Source organism: Chiloscyllium plagiosum, unplaced genomic scaffold (genome assembly GCF_037043375.1).
Source record: "Chiloscyllium plagiosum isolate Xiang-an unplaced genomic scaffold, Cpla_swu_hap1 HiC_scaffold_42, whole genome shotgun sequence".
NCBI lineage: Eukaryota > Metazoa > Chordata > Chondrichthyes > Orectolobiformes > Hemiscylliidae > Chiloscyllium > Chiloscyllium plagiosum.
Window position 1 is genome coordinate 12,427,425 of NW_028270180.1, and position 26,088 is coordinate 12,453,512.

Consider the following 26,088-nt stretch of genomic DNA (forward strand, 5'->3'; position numbering starts at 1 on the left):
TTTGTCTCTCTTTGCCAGTCTTTCTGCCAGTACGATGCTCCTTAAAACCCTTTTTTTGGGGGTATTCTAATAAATCTTTACTTGGTTTGATGTCACGTTTCATTGGAAAGCCCCCCCCCACCCCCAACCTCGGGTTGTATTTGCCTCCATAAAGGCACTGCATAAATGCAGGCTCTTGTTGTTGCTTTGTGACTGCTTAGAGGTTTCTCCCATGGAGTGAAAAATTTATTATTGTTGTTGTTGGAGGAGAAGACAGAAAAACTCAACCGATTACATGTGCAGAACCCAAAAAAATACTCTCGCACCAAGAAAATGAAGGGAAACATTAATGCACCTAAAGAAATCTTTTCATCCGTCTGCTTTAACGGTTGCAGAGCACTCGAAAGATTTCCACTCCCCCCTCACCCCTCTCCCAAGCTTTAACTTGACAAGATATGAAATCTAAATAGTGCAGTGACGCATAAAGGGGTCACAGCAATGAGTCACACCCCAGCACTTCATCTGCAAGATGTCTGTTTCTTGCAGGAGGCAGTTTGTGAGCTGTGGCTTCACGGGGGATAACTTCTGTCAGACATTCAGCTGAGGGATTCAGTGAAGGGGCAGGCACAGAGAAGTGTTCTTTAACCTTTGCAAGACGCTGCTGTGGAATTTCTGAATCTCACTGATGCATGAACAACAAGGAGAGAGGCAGATGTTAGTTTTTATTTGCACAGTTAATTTCCTCATTCCTTTGTTCCAAAACGATCGTGTTAATTGGCAAATGGTCCACGCTTCATCCATTTTACAGATTGTCCCTCGTGTGTCGCCACACTGGGAACTGCAAAATATGTTAAAATTGTCCCCCTCTCTTACTTGCTGATAAACTCACTCATGGTATTTGGAAGTGTGTAGTAGCTCCTTAGAGGATTAAGATGCCCTTTCTTTGTTTCAGAAGATAGAAAGCTCTTTGTGGGCATGCTGGGAAAACAGCAAACGGAGGACGACGTCAGGAGACTATTTGAATCCTTTGGCTCCATTGAAGAGTGTACCATTCTTAGAGGCCCTGATGGAACCAGTAAAGGTTAGTTACCCCTTTCAACCTCAATCCATTGCTTTCCTTTTTTGTATGGTTATAGGGCAGCAAAGTAGGACAGTCTCTAGATTAGAGTGGTGTGGGAAAAGCACAGCAGGTCAGGCAGCATCCGAGAAGCAGGAAAATTGACATTTCAGGCAAAAGCCCTTCATCGATTTTCCTGCTCCTCGGATGCTGCCTGACCTGCCGTGCTTTTCCAGCACCGCTCTAATCTTGACTCTAATCTCCAGCATCTGCAGTCCTTGTATTTACCTAGGACAGTCTCTAGTCAACTCAGCCTGAAAATGTTCTGCAGGTGAGTTTACTGAGTTAACTCATGGTCGTGTGGTATTAGGCAGCTTGGTTTAACAAAGCGATTGACATCTGACAAGTTAATTGGTTTGTTAATTTACTGACTTGCTGATCATTCAAGGGACATGCCGAGTTAGCTCAGTTGGTCTGAGATGTGGAATGATGCCAACAGCATAGGCTCAATTCCAGCCCTGGATTAGAGTGGTGCCGGAAAAGCACAGCAGGTCAGGCAGCATCTGAGGAGCAGGAAAATTGACGTTTCTGGCAAAAGCCCTTCATCAGCTGTATTCCTGATGAAGGGCTTTTGCCTGAAACGTCGATTTTTCTGCTCCTCAGATACTGCCTGAACTGCTGTGCTTTTCCAGCACCACTCTAATCTAGAATCTGGTTTCCAGCATCTGCATTCATTGTTTTTACCTCAATTTCAGCCCGGCTGAGGTCACCGTGTCAGAAGTCACATGACACCCGGCTTTATACGGCAACTCAGTGGCTCAGTGATTAGCACTGCTGCCTCGCAGCATCGGGCCCTGGGTTCATTTCTACCCTCAGGTGACTTCTGTGTGGAGCTTGCACATTCTCGCTGTATCTGTGTGTGTTTCCTTTGGTTGCTCCAGTTTCTTCCCGCAGTCCAGAGATGGGTGGGTTAGCCATGGTAAATTGCTCCATAGTGTTCAGGGATGTGCAGGCTAACTGAATTAACCATGAGAAAATGTGGAGATATAGGGTAGAGGAGTGGATGGGATGCTCTTTTGAGGGTTGATGTGGACTCGATGGGCCAAATGGTCTGCTTCCATTCTATAGGGATTCTATGAGTCCAACAGGTTTATTTGAAATCACAAGCTTTCAGAGCACTGCACCAGATCACCCGCCGAAGGGACAGCACTACGAAAGCTTGTGATTTCGAACAAACCTGTTGGACTATAACCTGGTGTTGTGTGACTTCTGACTTTGTCCACCCCAGGCAATACCGGCACCTCCACATTCAGGTAACCATGAAAGACTTTCCTTCTCAACCTCTCCCCTCATCTGGGAAATGGTGACCCACAGGTTAAACTCACCATCAGTCATCTCTTTCTCTCTCTCCAATGGCCTTCTGGGATCATTGAAAACCTTGCCTTCACCTTGTTAAGTTATAAAACTAAGATTAGCAGACTCGTTAAACTGATTAATTGCTGTACGCTGTTGGAATAGTTGATTGTCCTATTATTCAATCATGGATGTGCATATCACAGATAAGACCAGTGTGCGTTGTCCATCCCTGAGGAAGTGGTGATGAGCCACCTTCCTGAAGTCTGTGTGACGAAGGGAGTTAATCAGTGCCATTAGGAAGAGAATTCCCCAATTATGACCAAAGGACAGTGAGAGGACAACAATGTCATTCCAGGTGAAACTGATGTGCGGCTGGGAGGGGAACTTGCGGTTGGTTGTGTCTCCAAGAGTCTGCTGCTCTTATCTTTCTCGGTGGTTAAAAAATCATGGGGTTTGGAAGGTGTTGAAAAGCAAGCCTTTGCCGTTAGTGCAGGGCATCTCTTGTACAGTACACACTGCTGCCACTTCCCATCATTGGTGAAGGCAGGGAATGTTGAAGGTGGTAGATGGGGTGCCAATCAAGCACTCCCTGCTTTGTCCTGGATGATGTTGAGTTTCTTGAGTGCTGTTGGAGTATATTCATTCAGGCAAATGGACAAGTGTATTCTGTCTTGTACCTTGCAGCTGATGGAAACCCTTTAGGAGTTTAGAGATAAATTACTTGCAGCAGAATGTCCAGCTTCTGACATATTCTCTTTTACTAGACAATTTACCTGGCTGCTCTAGTTAAGTTTCTGATCAATGGTGACCTGAAGACACTGATTGAGAAACAGTTTGTGAGTCCGATGTGACACTTCTTTCAGTTTGAAGAAGGGTTGTACTGGACTGTAAACATCAACGCTGTTTCTCTCTCCGCAGTTGCTGCCAATACTGCTGGGTTTCTCCAGCAATTTCTGTTTTTTTTTTAAATTTCAGATTGCCAGTATCTGCAATATTTTGCTTTTATTCAAGATGTTGATCAGTGAGGAGGGGGTGGCTAGGGCAGGTAAGGGTTTCAGCAATGTCAGTGCCATTGAGTGTCAAAGGGAGATGGTCAAAGTCTGACATTCGCCAGGTAAGAAGAAAGGCAGTCTGCTTTCAGTAACTAAGGGAGTGGAGTTGATGTTTCAATATGGCCCTGCTTACTGCATTTTTCAATTGAAACCAAAAGGCCATGGGTTGACCTGATAGACACAGAGTAAGTTGTTTCCAGCTGTGGAGAAAAATGTTTTCATCTGTAGGGGACTCCAGAATCAGAACTTATAAAGACAAAACAGTCACTGATAAGTCCAAAAGATTTAGGATTGAAATTGGCACTTTTGAAAGGGTAAGTGAGCAACATAAATGCACTTGAGAGAAAGCTAAGTATATCGGGGAGGAACAAATGCAGGGTCCTGCTGTTGACAAGGGAAGGGGAAGTGACGAATAAAGGCTAGAATGGACCAGTTGGGTCAAATGGCCACTCCCTATACTGTGGGCTCATTGTAATTCTGTGATACATCCTTGCAGTGCTGGAGTGGTGGTCTGGCACCTTGTGGAACATCAAGTGAATGAGGCATTGTGAGCAATAATCATACAATGAGATAATCCTCTCTGCTCTCTTGTCTCTTTCTTCTCATCTCCTAGGCTGTGCGTTTGTAAAATATTCCTCTCACGCAGAAGCCCAAGCAGCCATTAACAGCCTGCACGGAAGCCAGACTATGCCAGTAAGTCAGACACAAAGAAACAAGCTCATGAATAATTTGCGGCTTGCAGAATGCACTATTATGTCGAAAGATGATATTTACTTCTCTTGCATTGTCGCTGTTATTATAAAAAGTTTTTGCAACAGTTTCCCACCTCTGCCTTATTAAAATAATGCTACGTAGATAAATGTATCTGCAAATATCCATCCTCGAACAGTGCCATACAGTCCCAGTTTTTCAATGCAAACTTTTGCTTGCCTGAAGATTCGAGTCTTTAACCTCCTCCCCTCGTCAGCTCAGAGGACAAGTGCCACTTTTTCAAAGTGGTCAAGCCAAAGGTTGTAATGTACCATTAGCTTTTTAAATTTCCTTTTCATTGTCTCTGATCTTAGTGTCATTTCTCACGATGAAGGTGTACTGCTGCCAACAGTTAACCACACCGCATCCAAACCCCCATGTTTCCACTGAATCAAATAGTCATAGGATAGCTCAAATCCTCCAATGTCCAGCCTGTCCTTATAACTTAAACCATCCAGCCTCAATAACATCCTTTTAAATCTATTCTGCGCCCTTTCCAATTAAGTTCTATCCTTCCTATAGCAAAGTGACCTTAACTGCAGACAGTACTCCAAAAATGAACTTAAAAGATTTAGAAGAATGAAGGGAGATCAAGTTAAGGTATTCGAGATGATAAAAGGTGTGGATAAAATAGACGTGGAGTGAATGCTTCCCCTTGTCGGCCATTCTAGGACAAGATATCACAGTCTTAGGATAAGGGGTAAAAAATTTAAAACAGAATTAAAGTGAAACTACTTCTCCCAAAGGGTTGTGAATCTGTGGAATTCCCTACCCCAAAGTGCAGTGGATGCTGGCACAGTGAGTAAGTTTAAGGAGGAGTTAGACAGATTTTTAATTGGTAATAGGTTGAAGGGATATGGAGAGAAGTCAGGAAAATGGGGGTGAGGAGCATATCAGCCATGATCGCATGGTGGAGCAGGCTCGATAGGCCGAATGGCCTAATTCTGCTCCTATACCTTATCAACTTATGAACGTCCTGTACAGCCTTGCAGGCAGAAATTGGAAGATTCCAGCCACATCCTGCCGAAAGATTCTTATCCTCGTCAACAGCTGAATAAGCACCACTAAGTCTGCTGCTGTGCTTTAACTAATCTTTAGGAAAGTTTCAGTACTGATCGAGTTGTACTCTGAGGTTGGCTGTTGTTGAAGTACTAGTGTCAATGGAATAGAGAAGCATATGGCAGAAAATGTCTTGTACTTATGTAACACTGATGGTAGCACTCTACTCACTGCATGAAATACTCTTGAGGGCTGATCTTTGAAGTTAGTAGCTTTAATCCCAGGAGCTGCAAGAGCTTCCTAATTAGAAAAGCTACCCCATTCACACTCAGTTCAGGTCACGCTGTCCATATGCTTCAGGAAGCCGTGAACTTAGGTCTGTGCTGGAAGTGGTGGTGAGGGGAAGAAAATAAATTAATTTTCTTTTCTCTCTCCCAACCCTGATAAATTCATACCTTTCAGTTTGCACAGGTTTGCTTTACCAAACTGGGGATGGAGGGTTTCTGAGAAGAGATTCTTTCAACAGTGGTCTTAATCTTATCTCATTTCTTGATGTGCAAATAATTAATGAAGGAAAAGGTGTTAACTTTTCTAACTTGATGTCACAATCAATGAGGCAAGGTGGAAGAAACCAAAATAACTTGTGCTTGTACAGCTCCTCCCAGGGTCTCAGGGCATTTCTAAGTTTTTTACAGCCACTCTTAAAGAATAGTCATTGTTATAATGTGGAAACAGAACCCATGGGAGAAACTTTACCATCTCCTATCAGCTGCTTGGAGACTGATTTTGGGAATTGGAACATCATATTGCAGCTGTATAGGACGTTGGTGAGGCCACTTCTGGGGTAGTGTTTGCAGTTCTGATCACCGTACTATAGGAAGGTTGTCATTAAGTTGGAGAGAGTGCGGAAAAGATTTACCAGGGTGTTACCCAGACTGAATTATAAGGAGAGGCTGGATAGGCTGGGAATTTTTTTCCCTGAAGCGTAGGAGGTTGAGAGGTGACCTTATAGAGGTTTATAAAAACATGAGGAGTATTGATAAGGTGAATGGCAGGTGTCTCTTCCTTAAGGTGGGGGATTCAAGACTAGGAGGCTTTTGGTTAAGGTGAGAGGAGAAAGATTTAAGAAGGACACAGGGGCAACCTTTTACACTGAGAGTGGTTTGTGCGTGGAATGAACTTTCAGAGGGAATGGTGGATGCAGGTGCATTTACAACATTTAAAAGACATTTAGGTAAGGACATGAACAAAAAAATGTTTGGAGGGACATGTGTCAAATACAAACACATGGGACAAGTTTAGTTTGGGATTTTGGTCAGCATGAATGGAAGGGTCTGTTTCCATACTGTATGACTCTATGACTCGATGATGTTGTAGAGGTTTATAAAATCATGAGGGGCTTAGATAAGGTGAATAGTGAAGGTTTTTTCCCTAGGGTAGGAGAGTCCAAGACACAACAGCATAATTTTAAGGTGAGAGGGGAAAAGTTTAAAGGGACTTTTTCACACAGAGGGTGGTGCGTATATGGAATGAACTGTCAGAGGAAGTGTTAGATGCAGGTACTGTCACAATATTTAAAACACATTTGGACAGTTACATGAATAGGGAAGCTTTAGATGGAAATAGGCCAAAACACAGGCAATGGGGACCAGGTTAGTTTGGGAAACATGATCAGCATGGATGAGTTGGACCGAATGATCTGTTTCTGTGCTGTATGACTCTATGACTCTGGTATAAAGCAGTGCGGTGCCTGTCCATCTCATATTCGCCTGCCCTGACCTGGCTCCTATCTTAGAGGAGGTGATGGAGCAGGTGAGAGGCCAGTTGACATCTTTAAGTGGACAAATAATGGCCACAATTGCCATGCCCTACTCCTGTCACCATTTTACCTGGGGCAGATGTTATCTCTCAGTACATCTTTAAGAGGTTAATATGCCATTACACCTTTAAGAATCATGGTCACAATACACCGTCACTGTATCATGAGACCTCGGGGTATAACAGACTCATACTCTATCTAACTCTGGGATCACCTGAAGCTTGATATTCTACTGGAAGCCTGGTGTACTCTACTGTCATCTAATAGCTCAGTACTGGCCCAGACACTATGTGCCTGAGGAATGTAACGTCATAGAGTCATAGAGATGTATAGCACGGAAACACACCCTTTGGTCCAACTCATCCATGCCGACCTGATAGCCCAACCCAATCTAGTCCCATCTGTTAGCACCTGGCCCATTTCCCTCTGAATCCTTCCTATTCATATACCCATCCAGATGCCTTTTAAATGTTGAAATTGTACCAGCCTCCACCACTTCCTCTGGCAGCTCATTCCATACACGTACCATCCTCTGAGTGAAAGCAAGGAGACCAGAATTGCACGCAATATTCCAACAGTGGCCTAACCAATGCCCTGCACAGCCACAACATGACCTCCCAACTTCGGTACTCAATACTCTGACCAATAAAGGAAAGCATAACAAACACCTTCACTATCCTCTCTACCTGCAACTCCACTTTTGAGGAGCTATGAACCTGCACTGCAAAGTCTCTTTGTTTTATATTCTTAACCATTTTCAGGCTCTTTATGAAGTCCCACCTCCATCGCTCAATTGCATTGCCTCTCCAATATTTCATAGCCAATATAAACTGGAATAGGCCATTCAGCCCCTCATACTTGCTGTGTCATTCAACCAGATCATGGCTGATCTTGATGCCTTTTGCCTGCTATATCCTCATATTCTTTGATATCTTGTAATATCCGGAATTGGGTTGCACTTTGAAGGGTCGGTATGGACTTGATGGACTGAATGGCCTGTTTCCGCACTGTAGGGATTCTATACTGGTGATCTGCACCAATGACCTACCTGCTATCTGTCCAACTGCACCTCCAACAATGCAGCGCTTCCTTGTTTATTTTATATTTTCCATATTTGCTTTGGATTTTGTAATCCATTCTTTGGAACAAATCTTGTGCTCAGAACCCTCCAGAGTGCTACCCACTGAGCCCCTGCTGAAGTAGTTTATGAGAAAGACATTAGCTTGTTTGAGATGGTTAAATGTATTGACAAGAGCGTAGTATCATTGATGAGTATGCGTCATAATCTTTGCCCGGTATGTCTCATACATCAAACTCCCTCCTTATCAAAGTGGGTCCTCCCAATTGCCCACTTCTGTTTTTTTTCTACAGAGTTGAGATTTGTGCACTCTTAAATTTTTTTTTGGACTATGAATTGCTTTATTTGAGTCAAAAATTTAAAATATAAAAGAATGGGCGGCTGTTTAAAATGTCTGGCTGCAAAAATGGACAGCTGGTATAATGAGTTTAAGAGGGGGTCTGATTTCACTGCAGAGTTTTAACCAATCAATCAGTCTTGAGTAATTAAGCCTCAAATGATCAATGTCAATTTTTACTATACGTTATTCTGCAGTTGTGATCGTTGCCAACATTCTGTTTCATTAACAAAACAGTAAAAGGAAATTGGAGTTTGAAAGTATAATTCCACAGCATTCCAAATCCTGTCAAATAGGTAGAAATCCATTTGGCCAGCCAACAGTTTCCTTTCCTCCTGAACATCTCTCCTCCTTCTTCCAGGGGGCATCGTCCAGTCTCGTGGTGAAATTCGCAGACACGGACAAGGAACGCACTCTGCGACGCATGCACCAGATGGCAGGGCAGCTTGGCATCTTTAATCCAATGGCAATCCAGTTTGGCGCATATGGAGCCTACACTCAAGCGGTAGGTAGATCCAATGTCTCGCCAGCTGTGATATGCAATAAATAGGGCACAGCTGATGTGATGGGTTTACTTTGCATCTTAATGCAGGGGCCTTACAGCTCAGAATCAATTAGCAGTAGAGGAAGATATTCACTTCCATGTCAATCCCCCCACCTCCTCATAAAAGTGTTCATTTAATCACGAGCCCATTTTAGATATGTACGTCAAGTGAACGCCACTGGAATTATGCATTGGAATATACATTCTACACCTGGAGAATCCCTTCACACCTCTCACTTTGATCCTTTAGTGCTAATCTTCTATTTGTGTCCTGCATTGCCAGCTCTCAGATGAGTGCCCGTCATTTTTTAATGAGACCAAAACCCCACATCATTTGAAACCTTTTCCATCTGATCAGCTGTTCATCTTCCGTGAAAATAGCTCAAGTTTCTCTGGTGCCTTTTCGCAATATAGCTGGTAAATTCTGCCTTCTGACCATCCCGATACGCCTTGTTCAAAATGGTGTGAGCTATAAACTGCTGAGCAGTGAGATCTTCACATTGAGTGGTTCTGGCTGTCAGAGTCTGAGATGCACTAACTGGTTTCATGCTGTAACCACAGGGACCAAAAAAAACTTTTACGAGTGTTAACCATGAAATAATAGAATCTTCATGTCTACTTGTCTTGTTGAATTGGGGCTAAAGTATAAGAATGAGGGATTTGCTTATCAACCTCAGCCTTCTGTTCCATTTTAAAACAAGACAGTACATGTGCAGATCTATTGTTGCTTAAATTACCCTTGTCTTGTTCAGATCATTTCTCCCTTGTCTTTGGCGTATGGCAGATGCTTCTGCACAGTTTTTTCAATCTGCTGTGTCACACAGCTAGTCCGGTCGAATCAAACTCATTCTGCACAGCCACCGATCTTGCAACCGTTCATCTCAAGTTTATTAATACAACCAACCCTCACTGCCTCCAGCTTAGGGAATGTGTCATATCTGCTTCAGTCCCATTTGGCATCTCTGGCCAAGGCCAGGTTGAGGTGCATTGTTTAGGGACAGGAGAGAAGAGATTTCGCTTCTCAGCGGAAAGTTAGAGCGAGTACCAGTGCGAGGGTCCCAGGTCTCGGCATCAACCGGGGTGCGAGTGGAAGAGAAGAGATCACTTTCGGTGAGAAACTCTTGTTTGTGTTCTCTTTCAGTTGATGCAGCAACAGGCAGCTCTAATGGCAGCAGCGCAGGGCACCTACTTGAATCCGATGGCTGCGATCGCAGCGGCTCAGATGCAGCAGATGGCGGCGTTCAATGTGAACGGGCTGGTGGCAACGCCAATGACACCGTCATCAGGTATGCCGGTGACCCAGGCTGGAATCCTACTCTCACCTACTGATCCTCAGCGGTGGGAGTGAATTGTGTGCTTGTCTGCCTACCCTTTGTTCCCCTCTAGTAACACTGACGCAGGGGATGACCTAATGGTATTATTACTGGATTGTTCGTTCCAAAGACCCAGGTGATGTCCGGGGGACCTGGGTTCAAACCTCACCACAGCAGATGGTAGATTTTCAATTCAGTAAAGGATCTGGGCTTAAGAGTTTAATGATGACCATGAATCCATTGTCAAAAAAACCCAATTGGTTCCTAATGTCCTTTAGGGAAGGAAGCTGCCACTCTTATCTGCCTACATGTGACTTCAGACCCACAGAGATGTGGTTGACTCTCCCTGGGCAACTAGGGACGGGAAATAAATATTGAACTGTCCAGCAACAATCTCATGAATAAACCTTTAAAAAGTCATATCCGTCGCATTCTAAACACCAGGGAATCTATTCCTTGGAGTCCAGGTATTATTCTGTTACATCTGCACTGTTTTCCCTTCAAAGCCAATATGTCCTTCCTAAGGTGTGGTGCCTACAAACTGCTCACTGTTACTCTGGGTATGGCCTAAGTAAGCTCTGGATTGTTAAAACATGTTAATAGAGTCATACAGCTTGGAGACAGACCCTTCGGTCCAGCTCATCCATGCTGACCAAGTGCCCTCAATTAAACTAGTTCCATTTTCTGGAGTTTGCTGGTATCCCTTGAAACCTCTCCTATTCATGTACCTGTCCAAATGTCTTCTAAATGTTGTAACTATTCCTGCATCTACCACTTCTTCTGGCACCTTATTCCACACACACACACCACCCTCTGTGTGATAAAGTTTACCCTCAAGTCTCTTTTAATTCTTTCTCCTCTCACCTTAAAAATATGCCATCTGGTTTTGGACTTCCCCACCCTGGCAAAATGCCTTTGCTATTCACCCTATCTCTGCCCTTCATGATTTTATAAACCTCTATAAGGTCACCCCTCAACCTCCTACACTCCAGTGAAAAACATGCCAGCCTATCCAGCCTCTCCTTATAAAGCAAACCTTCAGTCCTGGCAACACCCTTATAAGCCTCTTCTTAAACTTCTCCAGTTTAATAATATCTTTCCTATAACAGCAGTATTCCAAAAATGGCCTCACCAACATCCTGTACAACCTCAACATGACATATCAACTTCTATTCACAAAGGTCTGAGCAGTGAAGGCAAACATACTAAACACCTTCGTAATCACCCTGTCTAATTCAAAGAACTATGTCCCTGAACCCTTCGGTCTCTCTATGTTCAACAGCATTACCCATGACCCTTGTATTTCACAAGGCCAGCCTTAAGTAATAATTTAACTTCAGCAAATGAACTGGGGCAGCAATAAGATGAAGATTCATTTTAGTTATGTAGAACATTGGTATACAGGATTTAGGAGCAGGAATAGGCCCTTCAGCCCTTCTAGTCTCATCCACCATTTGTTAAGACCATGCCTGATTTGGTTGTGCTCTCAACTCCTTTTCACTGGTTGCATATCATAACCCTCCTCTCTTTTATCTGCCAATATTCTGTCTAATTCACTCTCACATCCATTGGGATACTTCTTGGAGGGGTGGCTTAGACTTGATGGACTGAATGACCTGCTTCCACACTGTAGGGATTTTATGAGTCCATACCGACCCTCCGAAGATCACCCCACCCTATCCTTCTAACCCTGCATTTCCCATGGCTAACCCATCTAACCTGCACACGACATGTTATTTAGCATGGTTAATCCTTCCAATCTGGACATCTTTGGAGTGTGCGAGGAAACCGAAGCAGCCTGAAAAAACCCATGCAAACCACAGCGAGAATGTACAAACTCTACACAGACAGTCACCCAAGGATGGAATCGAATCCAGGTCTCTGGAGCTGTGAGGCAGCAGTGCTAATTACTGAGCCACCATGCTGCCCTCTGTATCTAAAGTGATTTCCACCACACAGAAAGACAAGGGTGATAGATAACAAATATGGGCAACAGGCAACAGCCAGTTGCCAGCCTGCATGTCCCCATCCATATCGCTGTTCCTTCGCTGTTGCTGGGTTAAAGTCCTGGAACTCCCTCCCTCGCAGCACTGTGCATGACCCTTTCGGAAATGGACAGTCACAGTTCAAAAGATGACTCACCACCACCTTCTCAGGGTCAGTTGGAGATGGTAATAAATGGTGGTCAAGACCAAAACATCCCATGAAATAAAATATTAAAATCATACTGATAGCCCTCTGAGAGAGGGAAAAATTATTCTAATCTCCACCTTGAAAAGGACCCCTCTTATTCTTAAACTGTGTATCCTAGTTCTATCCTTCCCCAAAAGGGGATAAACATTCTTGGTATCAACTCCATCAATTCCCCTCAGAAGCTTCTATATTTCAATAAGATAAATACACCATCCCATGAATAAAACAAATGAGCATTCATTATACTGCTTGTAACATCATCTCTTGTTTGCAAAAGGAGACCAAAGCTGCACATAATGCTCCTGATGTGGTCTCACTAAAGGTCTGTGCAGCTAAAGTAAGACCACCCTGTTTTTATCATCTATTGCCGAGATCCCTCTGTATCTAAAGTTCTGCAAGCACTCTCCATTCAGATAATACACTAGCTTTCTATTCTTTCTGCTAAGGTAAAGAAGTTCATATTTTGCCACATTATGCTCCATGTGCCAAATTTTTAATTACTCATTTAATCTATCTATATCCCATTGCAGACTCTCTCACTTCTCTTGACAAGTAATTTCTACCTATTTGTCATCGCAAATTTAACAACCATGCACCTGCTTTCACAGAATCACAAAATTGTTACAGTGCAGGAGACCATTGGGCCCATTGTGTTTGTATCAGCTCTCCAAATGTAACCCTGCACATTCATCCAATTCAACTAGCCAGCTAATGCTTTTGAATGCTTCAATTAAACATTCCTCCCTCACATTCCCAGGCAGTGCATTCCAGACCCTTACCACTTGCAATGTGAAAATGTGTTTTCTCACAACACTTTTGTTTTCCATCCTAATGATTTAAATCTGTGTCCTCTCATTTTCAATCCTTCCACAAATGGGAATATGTATTTACTCTGTATAGACACCTCATGGCTTTGAACAGTTGAATCAGATTTCCTCTGTCTTCTCTGAAACTTTCATCCCTAGTACCATTCACATTATCCTTTTCTGTAATCTCCCCTACATGTCCATGCTCTTCATAAAGAAAGGCTTTCAGAACTATACACAGTACACAAGCTGAGTCCTCATTTGTGATTTATACAAGTTCAGTGTAATCTTCTTGCTCTTCTATGCCCCTATCACTGAAGCCTGCAACAGCATATGCCTTATTAACAGCTCTCTCAAACTGTCCTCCCACTCAAAGACTCATGCATGTATACATCCAGGTCTCTCTGCTCCTACACACACTTTAAAATGTTGTCCTTTACGTTATATTTTCTCTCCATGTTCTCCCTACCAAATGCAGCACCTTGCACTTTTTCAGTTGGTCTGCTGTCTATCTGCCCACTCCACCAACTTTTCTATGTCCTTATGCATTTCTGCACAATCCTTCTCACAGTTGAGAAATACTTTTACGGTTTATATCACCTTCCAGTTTGGAAATTGTGCCCTGTAGACCAAAGCTCCAGATAATTAATATATATCAGGAAAAGCAAGGGTCTCAAGACTGACACACAATCAACCCTATTGCGAACCATCTCCAAGCTCCCCATACTTTTACCCTTAGCTGATGTTTTTTGTTAGCCACTTTTTATATCCAGGAGAAAGCTTGGACTGCAGATACTGGAGATTAGAGTCGAAGAGTATGGTTCTGGTAAAGCACAGCCGGTCAGGCAGCATCCGAAGAGCAGGAGAACCGACATTTTGGGCATAGGTCCTTCATCAGGAAGCCCTTCCTGATAAAGGGCTCATGCCTGAAATGTCAACTCTCCTGCTCCTCGGATGCTGCCTGATCGGCTGTGCTTTTCCAGCACCACACTCTTTGACTTTTTATATCCACCTTGCTCCTGTCATTTTATCCCACGGGCTCCAACTTTGCTTGCAGGTCTTGTCTGGCAATGCGTCAAATGCATTCTGGAAGTTCAAGAAGACATTATAAACAGAATTATCCTGATACTTCTTCAAGATACTAACAGATCAAATAAACGTGACTTTCCATTAAGAAATCCACACTGGATCTCCCTAATTAATTCACATTTGTCCACCTCTATAAATATTGTTTGTATTGATGTCCTAAATGTACTTATAAAGACCTTACTATGTTTCTACCACAGCTAGCAACCCTTTAGGGTGTTGTACTAAATATATAATTAAATTGATACATGTCTGACCCTGTGCTTCACTTCAATATTGTTATGTTCATTTGAAAACATTGCTCCAGATATCTTCTTTGCTTGTCTTTACCCCACCTCAATGATACTAGATATTTAATCAACCTGATCAGATGTGGAGGAGATAGGAACTGAACCAAGGCCTCTTGGTGCACTGTGGGGCGGCACGGTGGCTCACAGCACTGCTGCCTCACAATGCAGGGAACCAGGTTCGATTCCAACCTCGGGCGACTGTCTGTGTGGAGTTTGCACATTCTCCCCGTGTCTGCATGGGTTCCCTCTGGGTGCTCCGATTTTCTCCCACAGTCCAAAGATGTGCAGGTTAGGTGGATTGGCCATACTAAATTGCCCGTAGTGTTCAGGGATGTGTAGGTTAGGTGCATTAATCAGGGGGAAATGTAAAGTAATAGGGTAAGGGAGTGGGTCTGTTTGGGATACTCTTCGGAGGGTTGGTGTGGACTTGCTGGGTGGAAGGGCCTATTTCTACACTATAGGAATTCTGTAAAAAAGTTCTTTTGGCCCAGAGGTATGGACAGTACCACTATGCCGCAAGAGGCCTTAGCTCAGTGCCATCGCGATTCCATTAATTGGTGTTAATGTATTGCACATAGGGAAGTAATGTCATATTGTTTCTTGAAGCTCTATCTGTAAAAGAAGCCAGCAGCCTCGTAGGAAGATAAATGGCAGGCAGTATGAATAAGTAGCCTCATTTCGCTTCAGGCTTATGCTTACAGGAATGTATTTTCTTCACAGATTGTTGTTCGTTTTCTTCTATAGGCACCAGTACCCCTCCTGGCATCAATGCAGCAGCTGTACCCAGCATAGCTACGCCCATTGGAGTCAATGGGTTTAGTGCCATGCCACCACAGACTAATGGTCAACCAGCATCTGACACTATCTATGCCAATGGCATCCACCCGTACCCAGGTGAGTGCTAGGAAAGCAGTCACAGATTTACAGACACTTGATTTTTGAGGAGTTTGCGTGGTTGGGATAGCGATTTAAAGCTAGGGTTATAAAGCAAAAATGCACATTGGATGGAAGGAAAAGCTATTTTTTTCAGCAATAAAACTTACAGCAAAGGTCCAGTTGTGAGAGTGCGAGCAAGAGACAGAAGGCTTCTCTGTTCATGAAGCATCTCTAAATAAATGAGGGTGGATTTTCCCTGCCATAACTCTCGACGTTCCAAGATGCAGTGAAAATAAGAAAATCAGGCAATAAAGACTGCATACCTATATGAGTGGCCATCAGCGTTCCCAATTGTCTAAATAAATGATAGGCATGTTTCTGGGCAATCTTTACTCATTTGTCCCTATGTGCCAATAATCAGAATAGGTAGGTCTAAGTCCAGGAACATCCACTCAAAGATATCTTGGATTGTATCAGATGATAAATCAAAAGCTGTCATTGGGAGAGTGCTTTGTATCATATTCCCATTGATAGGGCATTGACACATCTGTGGTATTTCTACACCAGAAATTTGCATGAGCAACTTTGTCCACTAATAGTTTGTCGCTCTGTATGGAGACACAGTTCAAGGTCTGATCACAGAGGGCAGAGCCTTGCTGGTCCTTTCATTTTGTCTCCAACATACAGGACCAAGGAGAATGCACACTGCAGCATTACTAGAGGAAGGAGACAATCTCAGCCCCCATGTGTGACAACATCATAAGTGTAGAACGCATTTACAGACTCACTAAAAATACCAGTTGGAGGTAGTCATGGCTGCAAGTAACAGGGCAAATTTGTAAAATTCAGCTCTGTTCAGTGAGCTCAGCTGGTGATAGGGAGCTGAAATATGAAATATGAGAGCAATGCTTGCCATTTTGGAGATCTAGCATCATGCAATATTAAATATTGACAGAGGAATTATTCTCCAGCCCCATTCCCACAATATGAAACACATCATGTTTAATTTTCTGGATGAAACACAATGCAATGTACTGTATGCATTAAACAAAAAAACAGAGAGATCCTCTGCATCTTAAATGACCATTGTTGATGTGCTTTCCCCACGTTGGATGTCATTGAGTCCCACTTAAAACAGTCAGAGAGTAAGTCATCTTTTACACTTGGGTCTTGCTTCAGGCAAGCCAGGGCTTTCCTGCACTCTCAAAATGTCGGCGTACTTAATGTGAATGTGTTTGCCTAGATTTTTCTAAGAGGTGTAATTTTTAATTAAGGCAGAGCAATTTTCATTCATTATTCAAGTTTGTACTTGTTTCTCCTCACTATGAAGTTCCTGAGCTACGCTTGGCTCAGTTTAATAAGATGTGTTCATTTTCATAAACCAACTAATACAACTTAGAACTCTTCCATAATTACAATCATTGAGCGCAAAATTGCAGCGATAGAATGCAATTGTATCTCATTAAAATAGAAACTATCAGTCAAATGGATTTTTAAATGGTATAATTAGACGCAATTTATTTGCTTAAAAGTAATTGAGGTTAGAAGTCAGTACAGCCTGAACCTATATTGTATCAAACAGCTGCTTTGAAGCAGAAAAGTTTTGGTCAGTCACAATTAATGGTCTATGATCTGGTCCAGTTACTTGTCTACTTTGATATGCATTCATTTATTTTTTTCTAAAGAAGTAGATGGCTCTGTAAACATATTAGCTGTCAAAATAATGGATGAAAATATGGATTAAATAAATAGATGAATGAAAGGCTGGAGAGCTGGTTAGGTAGACATGCAGCTGAATAGTTAGATTGAGAGATGGAGGGGTGGATAGATAGCTATGCTGAGGAATAAGCATATACATGGCCAGAGAGACATATAGAAAATGGATGGATAGACAATATTAAGAAATGACTAGTTAAATAGAATATCCAGATGAATGGTTTGATGGAAAGGTGGAAAGCTAGATTATATTGCACAGTCTAGACAGATGTGTAGATCAGATAGATAGATCAGATAGATGGATTAGCCAAATAGAAAAATAGGTATAGGGAAAGCCTTGATTGAAAGCTGCTGTGCAGAATTATCTAGATAGATCAATGGATGAATGATTAGATGAATTGTCAGCCTGGATGAATTGTCAAGATAGATAAATAGATTACTTTGATAATTGGATGCATGGCAAGACAGAACTGAGATAGATTTATTGATGGGAAGATGTGTTGATAGATTGCTTGATTAAAAATAGACTACCAACTTGAAATAAATTCTGTCTTCTAAGAAGAACTCACTTCAAACATGTAAAGAAAAATGATTGAGCTGCTCAACTCCTATTCTGTAAAGGTTGTAAAACAAAACACGGCCTGTTATTGACAGAAAGAACAATTACTGTTATCAGGCAGTACTAGGGAAAAACACCAAAATGGATTTCAATTAGAAACGCATTTATTTGACGGCAAAAAAAAATTGACCAGATTCACAGAATTGATATGCCGGCATCTTTACAGGAACTGACACACAAGTGTTGTTTCAAATATTTATTCTCCAACTTTATTAGAAGTCACAAGTCAGATCCCATTCTCTGTGTTCATTTGCTTCTGCAGTTAGCAGGTGGGAGGTGCAGTAAAAGAAAATGTTGCATTTCTGCTACATATTTCACATAATTAATCTGTTGCTTTTTGTTCCTGCCTCCCCCTGTTTAGAGCCTCCATGTCCAAGACCTCTATTCTCTTTACAGCATAAGGTGTCCCCAGTTGAAGTATCTCTGTCCCAAGTGATAACTGTAGTGCTCTGGATGCAAGATTATGCTCACTGTCTGAAAGGCTGCTCAATCATAACATTCAAAAAGCAATTGAATATATACTCCCAAAACAAACATTTGCAGGACTTTGTGGAATAAAGGATACAGGCTGAGTCAAATTTTGCTCTAACGTCAGCATCGAGTTATAGAGCACGGAAATAGACCCTTCGGTCCAATGCTGAACATAATCCTAAACTAAATTAGTCCCACCTGCCTGCTCCTGGCCCATATTCCTCCAAAACATTTCTATTCATGTACTTATCCAAATGTCTTTTAAACATTGTAATTGTACCCACATTCACCACTTCCTCTGGAAGTTCATTCCACGCACAGATCACACTCTGTGTCAAAACATTGCCCTGCATGCCTTTTTTAAAGCTTTCTTCTCTCACCTTAAAAATGTGCCCCCTAGTCTTGAAATCCCCCATCCTATGGAAACGACAGCTACCATTAACTCTGTACTCCTCATTAATTTATAAACTTCTATAATGTCATCTCTCAACTCCCTACACTCTGGTTAAAAACATCCCAACCTATCCATCCTTTCTTGATAACTCAAACCTTCCATACCTGGCAACATCATGGTAAATCTTTTCTGAACCCTCTCCATCTTAATAGTATCCTTCCTATAACTGGGCGATCAGAACTGGACACAGTATTCCCAGAGGAGGCCTCACCAATGTCCTACACAACCTCAGAAGCACAACAGGCCAGAAAATCTTTTTCAGTGTCAAATATCTGTGCCAGATTTCCAAATCAACCAACAGACTCCTTGCCCTCATTTTGTTCACTTATGATAAGGACGAGATTCTTTTCTGTTCAGGCTGTGGTCCCTGACTTCGAGTCTGAACCCTAGAGATGTTGTTTCTGAGCTCAGGACATATTGGCAGAAAACCTGCGGGGCCAGTTCAATGAGAGTTCAGGTCAATAAATGTTTTTACTGTAAGTATGTTAGGAATTGAGGTTCCAGGTTTTGCAAGTGGCTTTCCACTCAAATTCCATTTCAAACTGATGATTCAGATGGAAGTTTTATATCGACTTGTTTTCAATAGCCATTATATTTCTACAGGTTATTACTATTCATCATGAACTTCTGTATGTTATTAAGCTATCATTCTGTGACTTTTATTCGACTGATACATGGTGACCAAGAACATTTTATTAACTGTTTAACTGTGTATTTGAAACAAAGATTACATTTTCTCAGGTCTTTTCTTGTCAAGTTTCATCTTAAGGAATTGCAATGTATTAAATGATTTTCAATGATCTGACTTTCCATTTGTTCCAGTGTGACCCATTCTGAGGAATTCCAAACTGTTCCAATTGACTTCTATCCCATGAGATACCAGTTTCCTATCAAACACTGTGCACTAAATCACTATATAATTCCCAAACTTAGCAAAAGTGCCTTTTCACCCCCTATCCATTGTGTGCGGCACACTTTGGCCATTTTGCATTTCAAAGTATTTCTTGGCCTTAGGAGAATCAAAACAAATGCCATTGGTCAATGCACAGTTCAGAGTAAGTTGTGGATTTGGCATGGCCTGGCTGTCCCCAGTTAAAGACCCGGTGAATTCAGAGATAAATTAATGATTGAAGCTAAGGCTAATTAGTCAATGCAGTGGCTGCTGACAATCAAGACGTAAAGAGCATAAGATACATTGTGTGCCTTCATGATTCAAATGAACATATATCGCCGTGTAGGAAATGAAACTACAAAAATAAGAGGGAGGAAAAGATCAGTTGGTCCATTATGCCTGCCCCACTCTCATGGTAGCTGAGATATCATAGTTAGATGCTGCCAACTCTTCCCCACTACGTTTACCCTCTCAAATATCTAAAAGAAGGCAAGACCAAATAATCGGAAAACATCTCTCTGGAATCCAAATTGAAACCCTCCCATTAGATTAAATCCAGATAATGTACAACATGTGTGCTTCTAGATGATGTGCTTGTATTTTGAGTTCTTGTGGTTATATGCGAAAGAAACTAAGCCTTTGGCACAGTTTCAATCTTTCTCCTCCTCTCTTGCTCGCATACTCTCTCTCTTGCTCCCTTGACATGGCTCCATTCTGCTTAAGAAAGTATTATTGCACATCCCTGCTGTATTTGACACTGACCAATCTGCCTTATTCATTCTCTGCTTCTCCTTCCTCTTTTTCTCCCTAGCACAAAGTCCAACAGTGGCCGATCCCTTACAGCAAGCTTACGCAGGCATGCAACACTATACAGGTCATTAATATTGCATTCTTAATTATGGGGTGTGTGTGTGTGTGTGTGTACAACAACATGTTTCCTCTCAGTTCTGTTGATAGTGAAAATTCAAGTTTGATGTTATATTAACAGGGAAAGGCAAGTAATATTGTAACAAGCAGTTTGGGCACAGAGGGAATAACAGCTGCAATAAATAGCTGTCATTAGATTTTTTTCTTTGCTATATCCTTGTATTTTCTTTCTCAAGACATTTGCGATGAAATGGAGTGCACTGCCTGAAAGGGCGAAGAGTGTTATTAAGAATAACTTACGGAAGATAAAATACTTGAAGGGAAAATATTTGCAAGGCTAAAAGGATAGTGTAGAAGGAACGGGATTAATTGCTTAGTCCAACTGGCCAAATAGTTTCCTTCGATGTTGCTTCATTCTGTGAGTGTGCAACTGTGTGGAGAAACAGCAAGCCAGCCAGACAGACCAGACGGAGTCCTGGTTTGATCTGAGGTCTGTTTGGTGCTCGCTGAACTGAGCCATTAGTTGGAGGAACTTGGCATCAGCTCCTGGGCACCAGTGCAACGACAGACACATTGGTTAAAAATTCATGACTGGCGTTGTCCAGTCACTCCACATTGGGCATCTGTGGCTGTTGAGTCAGGGTTGGAGCAGCTCTGATTAAATAAACCACTGGGCACTTTGTATCTGAACAGCGGCTGTTTGGGAGAATTGCCAGTGGAACTTTGCCCCCCCACAACCCCCCCCCCACTCCCCCACCCCCCCCCACCCCACCCCACCCCACCCCGCCAGCCAGTGCAACTCTTTGAGGAAAGTGGAACAAAAAAATCACTAAAAATATTTACTGAGAAGCAATTACAAGGCAAATATCTCGGTGTGACATTGCAAACTGAAACGAATATATTGAGTTTACTGCCTTGAAGGGACTATTAATAAGTTATTGTTTGTATGAAACACTAAGGCACCTTTGTCTTGCTCTGTTTTGAAGGCATCATTATAATGAGCATTGGGATTCTGTGAAGTTGAATTGATTTTGATGTTTGCCCCACAATATAAAAATAATGACTTTAGTTATATATGCTCTAGTATTACTGAAAAAAAAGCATTTTGTTGAAACTTTTTGCATTGCACTCATATGACAATTTCCAAGAATAAAAATTTAAAAGGAGAACCAACATTAATGTGAGAGAAAATGCTACTTAGTTATCACATGATCTCTGATAGAAGTGTGCGCATAGAGCAGTTGGTGACGAATGACAGTTAACTACCAACGTTTGTGTAAATTTAAACCAGGTAGTTGTCACTGATTGATCAAAGTATTGTCCCAAGAATTAAGAGAACATAGCTGTCATCTATTTTGTTGAGTTGATGGGTCCCCACGGACTTTATGTCTGCAAAGAAGAGTATTAATGTCTGTATTATCCAGTACATGCAGATATACTATACTGCGAGCCCAATTGGCAACCCTAAATTGGTTGTCAGCATTGTACTTTGCAATCTCAAGCAGATGTTGTCCAATCACAAAATGTTTTCGAATATTACACACTATGGTGGAAGTTTTGCAAGTGTGAACTTCTGGGCCACAGTCAACACTTTGCCCACTGTGGACAGCAGGAGGACATGCTGTTTGACATGATGTACCAATCCTTGGGGCATTCAGCCTACCTATCTGGCATCACATCAACACTGAAATTCATATACCACATTACTCATTTGTGTGATCAGCAGAATGCCCTTTTGGCTTGATATCGTGGTAATAGTACATTCCATTCATGTTGTTACTGCATCATGGCAGCATGAAAAAGCTAACTTCACATTCAAAGCTTTTGAGTTGCCTTACCCATTCAGAGTAAATTAACCAGTGAGTGTCAAGTTTGTGGTTTGCAGTAGAGAAATGCCCTGTCCAATTTCTGAACCAAAACATCACGGAAAGGAATCCTATGGATCCTCTCCACTGGGAGAAGATAGCTTACTTGGGGCTTTAAAGTAAAATTTTATTCTAAATGTTGAAATATTCTTAAATATTTACTCTTAAATATTCCTACATGTTCTTGGATAGATAAAAATAACCTAAAATAGGCTTCTATTAGATTTGACATTGTCTTCTGATAGTTACTAAGTTAGTAAATCATCACATTTAAGTTTTTCTGTTGTAACTGAAACAAATCCTACTCTCTATGTGCTCCTTTAATGGGCAAGTGTGGGTTTTATATAGAGAAATGTCAGAGCATTAAAATACCTGGGATCCACGGTGGCTCAGTGGTTAGCACTGCCGCCTCACAGCACCAGGGACCTGAGTTTGATTCCAGCCTCAGGTGACTGTCTGTGTGGAGTTTGCACATTCTCCCCGTGTCTGCGTGGATTTTCTCCAAGTACTCCAGGTTTCCTCCCACAATCCAAAAATGTACAGGTTAGGTGAATTGACCATGCTAATTTGTCCGTAGTGTTAGGTGAAGGGGTAAATGTAGGGGAATGGGTCTGGGTGGGTTGCTTTTTTGAGGGTCGGTGTGGACTTGTTGGGCCAAAGGGCCTGTTCCTGTAAATAATCTAATCTAGTTTAATCATCTAAAGATATGCAGGTTAGATGAATTGGCCATACGAAATTGCCTGTAGTGTTCAGGAATGTGTAGGGTAGGTACATCAGTACGGGGTAAATCTAGAGAAATAGGGAAGGGGGATGGGTTACTCTGCGGAGGGTCAGTGTGGACTTTTAGGGCCAAATGGCCAGTTTCCACATTGTAGAGTTTCTGTGATCTATGTTTATAGACTTATTTAAATTTGGCAAACTATTTATCAGAAGGTAACATTCTGGAGCTGGTACTTTCTTGGTGGGATAAATTCACAACTAAGTGTTTGTGGGATTGACAAGCCTGAATCAGCAAACAGGAGGTAGCAGGGAAATTCCTTTTATTGCAATTGTCTGGAGAAAAGTTAAAAACTACACATCATTTCACCATGGATTCCATGAGAAAGGTGCATTTGATGGAATGACATTCAAACTCCTGTCCTTTGCATGTTTCCAACATGCAGGTGACGTATGACATCAGCTTCATGTTATTTCATGGAATTTCCTTCCATATCTTAATGGGCTCCAGACTGTACTTAAGTCATGTTTGAAATGGAACAGTCAAATGCCTTTAGTGGGCATATGCTTGCCCACTAAAGGAGCATATAGAGAACAGGGTTTGTTTTAGTTGGAACAGAAAACCTAAATGGGATGATTTACTAATTTACTAATTATCAGAAGACGATATCAAATCTAATAGAATCCTATTTTTGTCTTTAAAGCCCCAAGTAAGATATCTTCATCCAGTGGAGTGGATCCATAGGATCCCTGTAGTGTGGAAGTAGGCCATTTAGCCCATCAACCCTCCAGGGAACATCCCACCCAGACCCAACCCAATAACCCTGCGTTTCCCATGGCTAATCACTAAACCTACACACTGAATACTATGGGCAACTTAGCATGGCCAATCCACCTAACCTGCACATATTTGGACTGTGGGAGGAAACCGGAGCACCTGGAGGGAAACCCACGCAGACACGGGGAGAATGTGCAAACTCCACACAGTCACCTGAAGGTGGAATCGAACCTGGGTGCCTGATGCTGTGAGGCAGCAGTGCTAACCACTGAACCACCAAACTGCCCAAAAGGTGGTTTATTATTTGATTTATATTATTTGAATTCCTCCTGCTTTTCATATGTGGATATAAACCCTCTGTATAGATTCCTTCCACTTTCACGTAATGTTATATCATTTAACATTGTTCCTTAATAACTCGTTTAGGGTGAGTCAGGTTAGAGTTGCTCCCTGTAGATTCCTTTACAAAGTTGAACTTTTATTCAGTAAATTTATTTAAGAAGTTTTATACTGTTGTATGGTTATTTCTTTTATCCTTCCCTTATTCTTTCATTCCAAATGAAATCTTCTGTTAAAGGTTTTTTTTCTCTCAGTACCTGTGGGTGTTGTCTTATCCTGATTTCTAATGAAATCAGACGATAAGGATCTTTGCTATCTCTTATCAGTTGGATGGTTCCAGTATTCCTCCTATAATTGACATTTTATCTTCACTCTTAGGTGTGATATTGCCTTATCTCATTCCAGACTTTCTTCCCAGTGACAGACCTTGATCAGATGGGCCAGTGGTCCGAGGTGTGGCAAATGGAGTTTAATTTAGATAAATACGAGGTGTTGCATTTTGTTAAGACAAATCAGCGCAGGACTCAAACACTTAATGGTAGGCTCTCGGGGAGTGTTGCTGAACAAAGAAACCTTGGGGTGCAGGTTCTTAGTTCACAAGTAGACAGGGTGGAGTCGCACATAGACAGAGTATTGAAGAAGGTATTTGGTGTGCTTGCCGTTATTGGTCAGTGAATTGAGTAAAGCAGTTGGGATATTATTTGCAGCTGTACAAGATATTGGTTAGGCTATTTTTGGAATACTGTGTTCAATTCTGGTCTCTCCGCTATGGCAAAGATGTTGCTAAACTTGCAAGAGTTCAGAAAAGGTTTACAAAGATGTTGCCAGGGTTGGAGGGTTTGAGCTATAGGGAGAGGCTGAATAGGCTAAGGCTATTTTCTCAGGAGTGTCAGAGGCTGAGGGATGAGCTTACAGACGTTTACAAAACCATAATGAGCATGGATAGAGTGAACCTATTCATAGGGTTTCCCCAGGGTAGGGGAGTCCAAAACAAGAGGGCATAAGATTAAGATGAGAGGAGAAGGATTTAAAAGGGATCTCAAGGGCAATTGTTTCATGCAGAAGGTGTTGTATATATGGAATGAGTTGCCAGAGGAAGTGGTGGAGCTGGTACAATTATAGCATTTAAAAGGTATCTGGATGGCTATATGAATAGGAAGGGTTTAGAGGGATATAGGCCAAATACTGACACATGAGACTAGATTAATTTAAGATGTCTGGTCAGCTGGTTCAGACCACAGAGTCTGTTTCCGTACTGTATGACTCTGTGATAAAGTTTATTAAGTTAATATATCATATATTTGTGCTGTCTCCATGCTCCCTTCTAGGGTACATCTTGATTTTAAAGTGGACCTTTCTAGTCTTTCTTGCTAATGGCATCTTTAATAGTTAGCTCTTACATGATTCTCTATTGTTAAATATATTTCTTTAATTTTTAAATTAACTAACTAACTAATTTGTATTCAACCTAATTAGTGATCCTTATTTCTCAATCAGACTTGTATTTCCAGCCTGATGCTGTTATAATGGCAACACTGTCTGCTTGGTGTCATTTAAACAGACCCAAACTGCATGAGTTACTCGGTTTATGAATTCAGTGAATATTGATTCACAGTTTTAAGATGGTCAAGATTACCATGATCTAGAGATAGAACCTATTACATTCTTGAGTGATATGTTGTTGAATAGGCTGGTAGTGTCAAAGAAAAATTCTATTTGCAGATACATTCTATTTTGCTCAAAAAGTGCAAAATCTGCAGGCAGTCAATCCATGTAGTATTCTGTAAATTCCACTTTGAAAATAGAACCAGTCTGACTCAAGTTCAGGATACGGA

At 41.8% G+C, this 26,088-nt stretch overlaps 1 protein-coding gene across 10 annotated transcripts in view; it reads left to right on the forward strand.

Annotated features, from left to right (window-relative positions):
- The window catches only part of celf6 (CUGBP Elav-like family member 6), an 867,956-nt gene that overhangs the window by 776,003 nt on the left and 65,865 nt on the right, over nt 1–26,088 (forward strand). For 5 of the 10 annotated variants that reach the window (XR_006309810.2, XM_043680229.2, XM_043680223.2 and 2 more), the window contains exons 4-9: nt 932–1,060; nt 4,058–4,137; nt 8,789–8,932; nt 10,113–10,257; nt 15,380–15,553; nt 20,499–20,561. Coding sequence is in view for 9 of the 10 variants with exons in the window: in XM_043680229.2 (XP_043536164.1) it covers nt 932–1,060; nt 4,058–4,137; nt 8,789–8,932; nt 10,113–10,257; nt 15,380–15,553; nt 20,499–20,561 (735 nt within the window). In the remaining variant the exon portion in view is untranslated. The remainder of the gene's footprint in view (nt 1–931; nt 1,061–4,057; nt 4,138–8,788; nt 8,933–10,112; nt 10,258–15,379; nt 15,554–20,498; nt 20,562–26,088) is intronic. The other 5 variants (XM_043680225.2, XM_043680228.2, XM_043680224.2 and 2 more) reach the window with 3 other exon arrangements.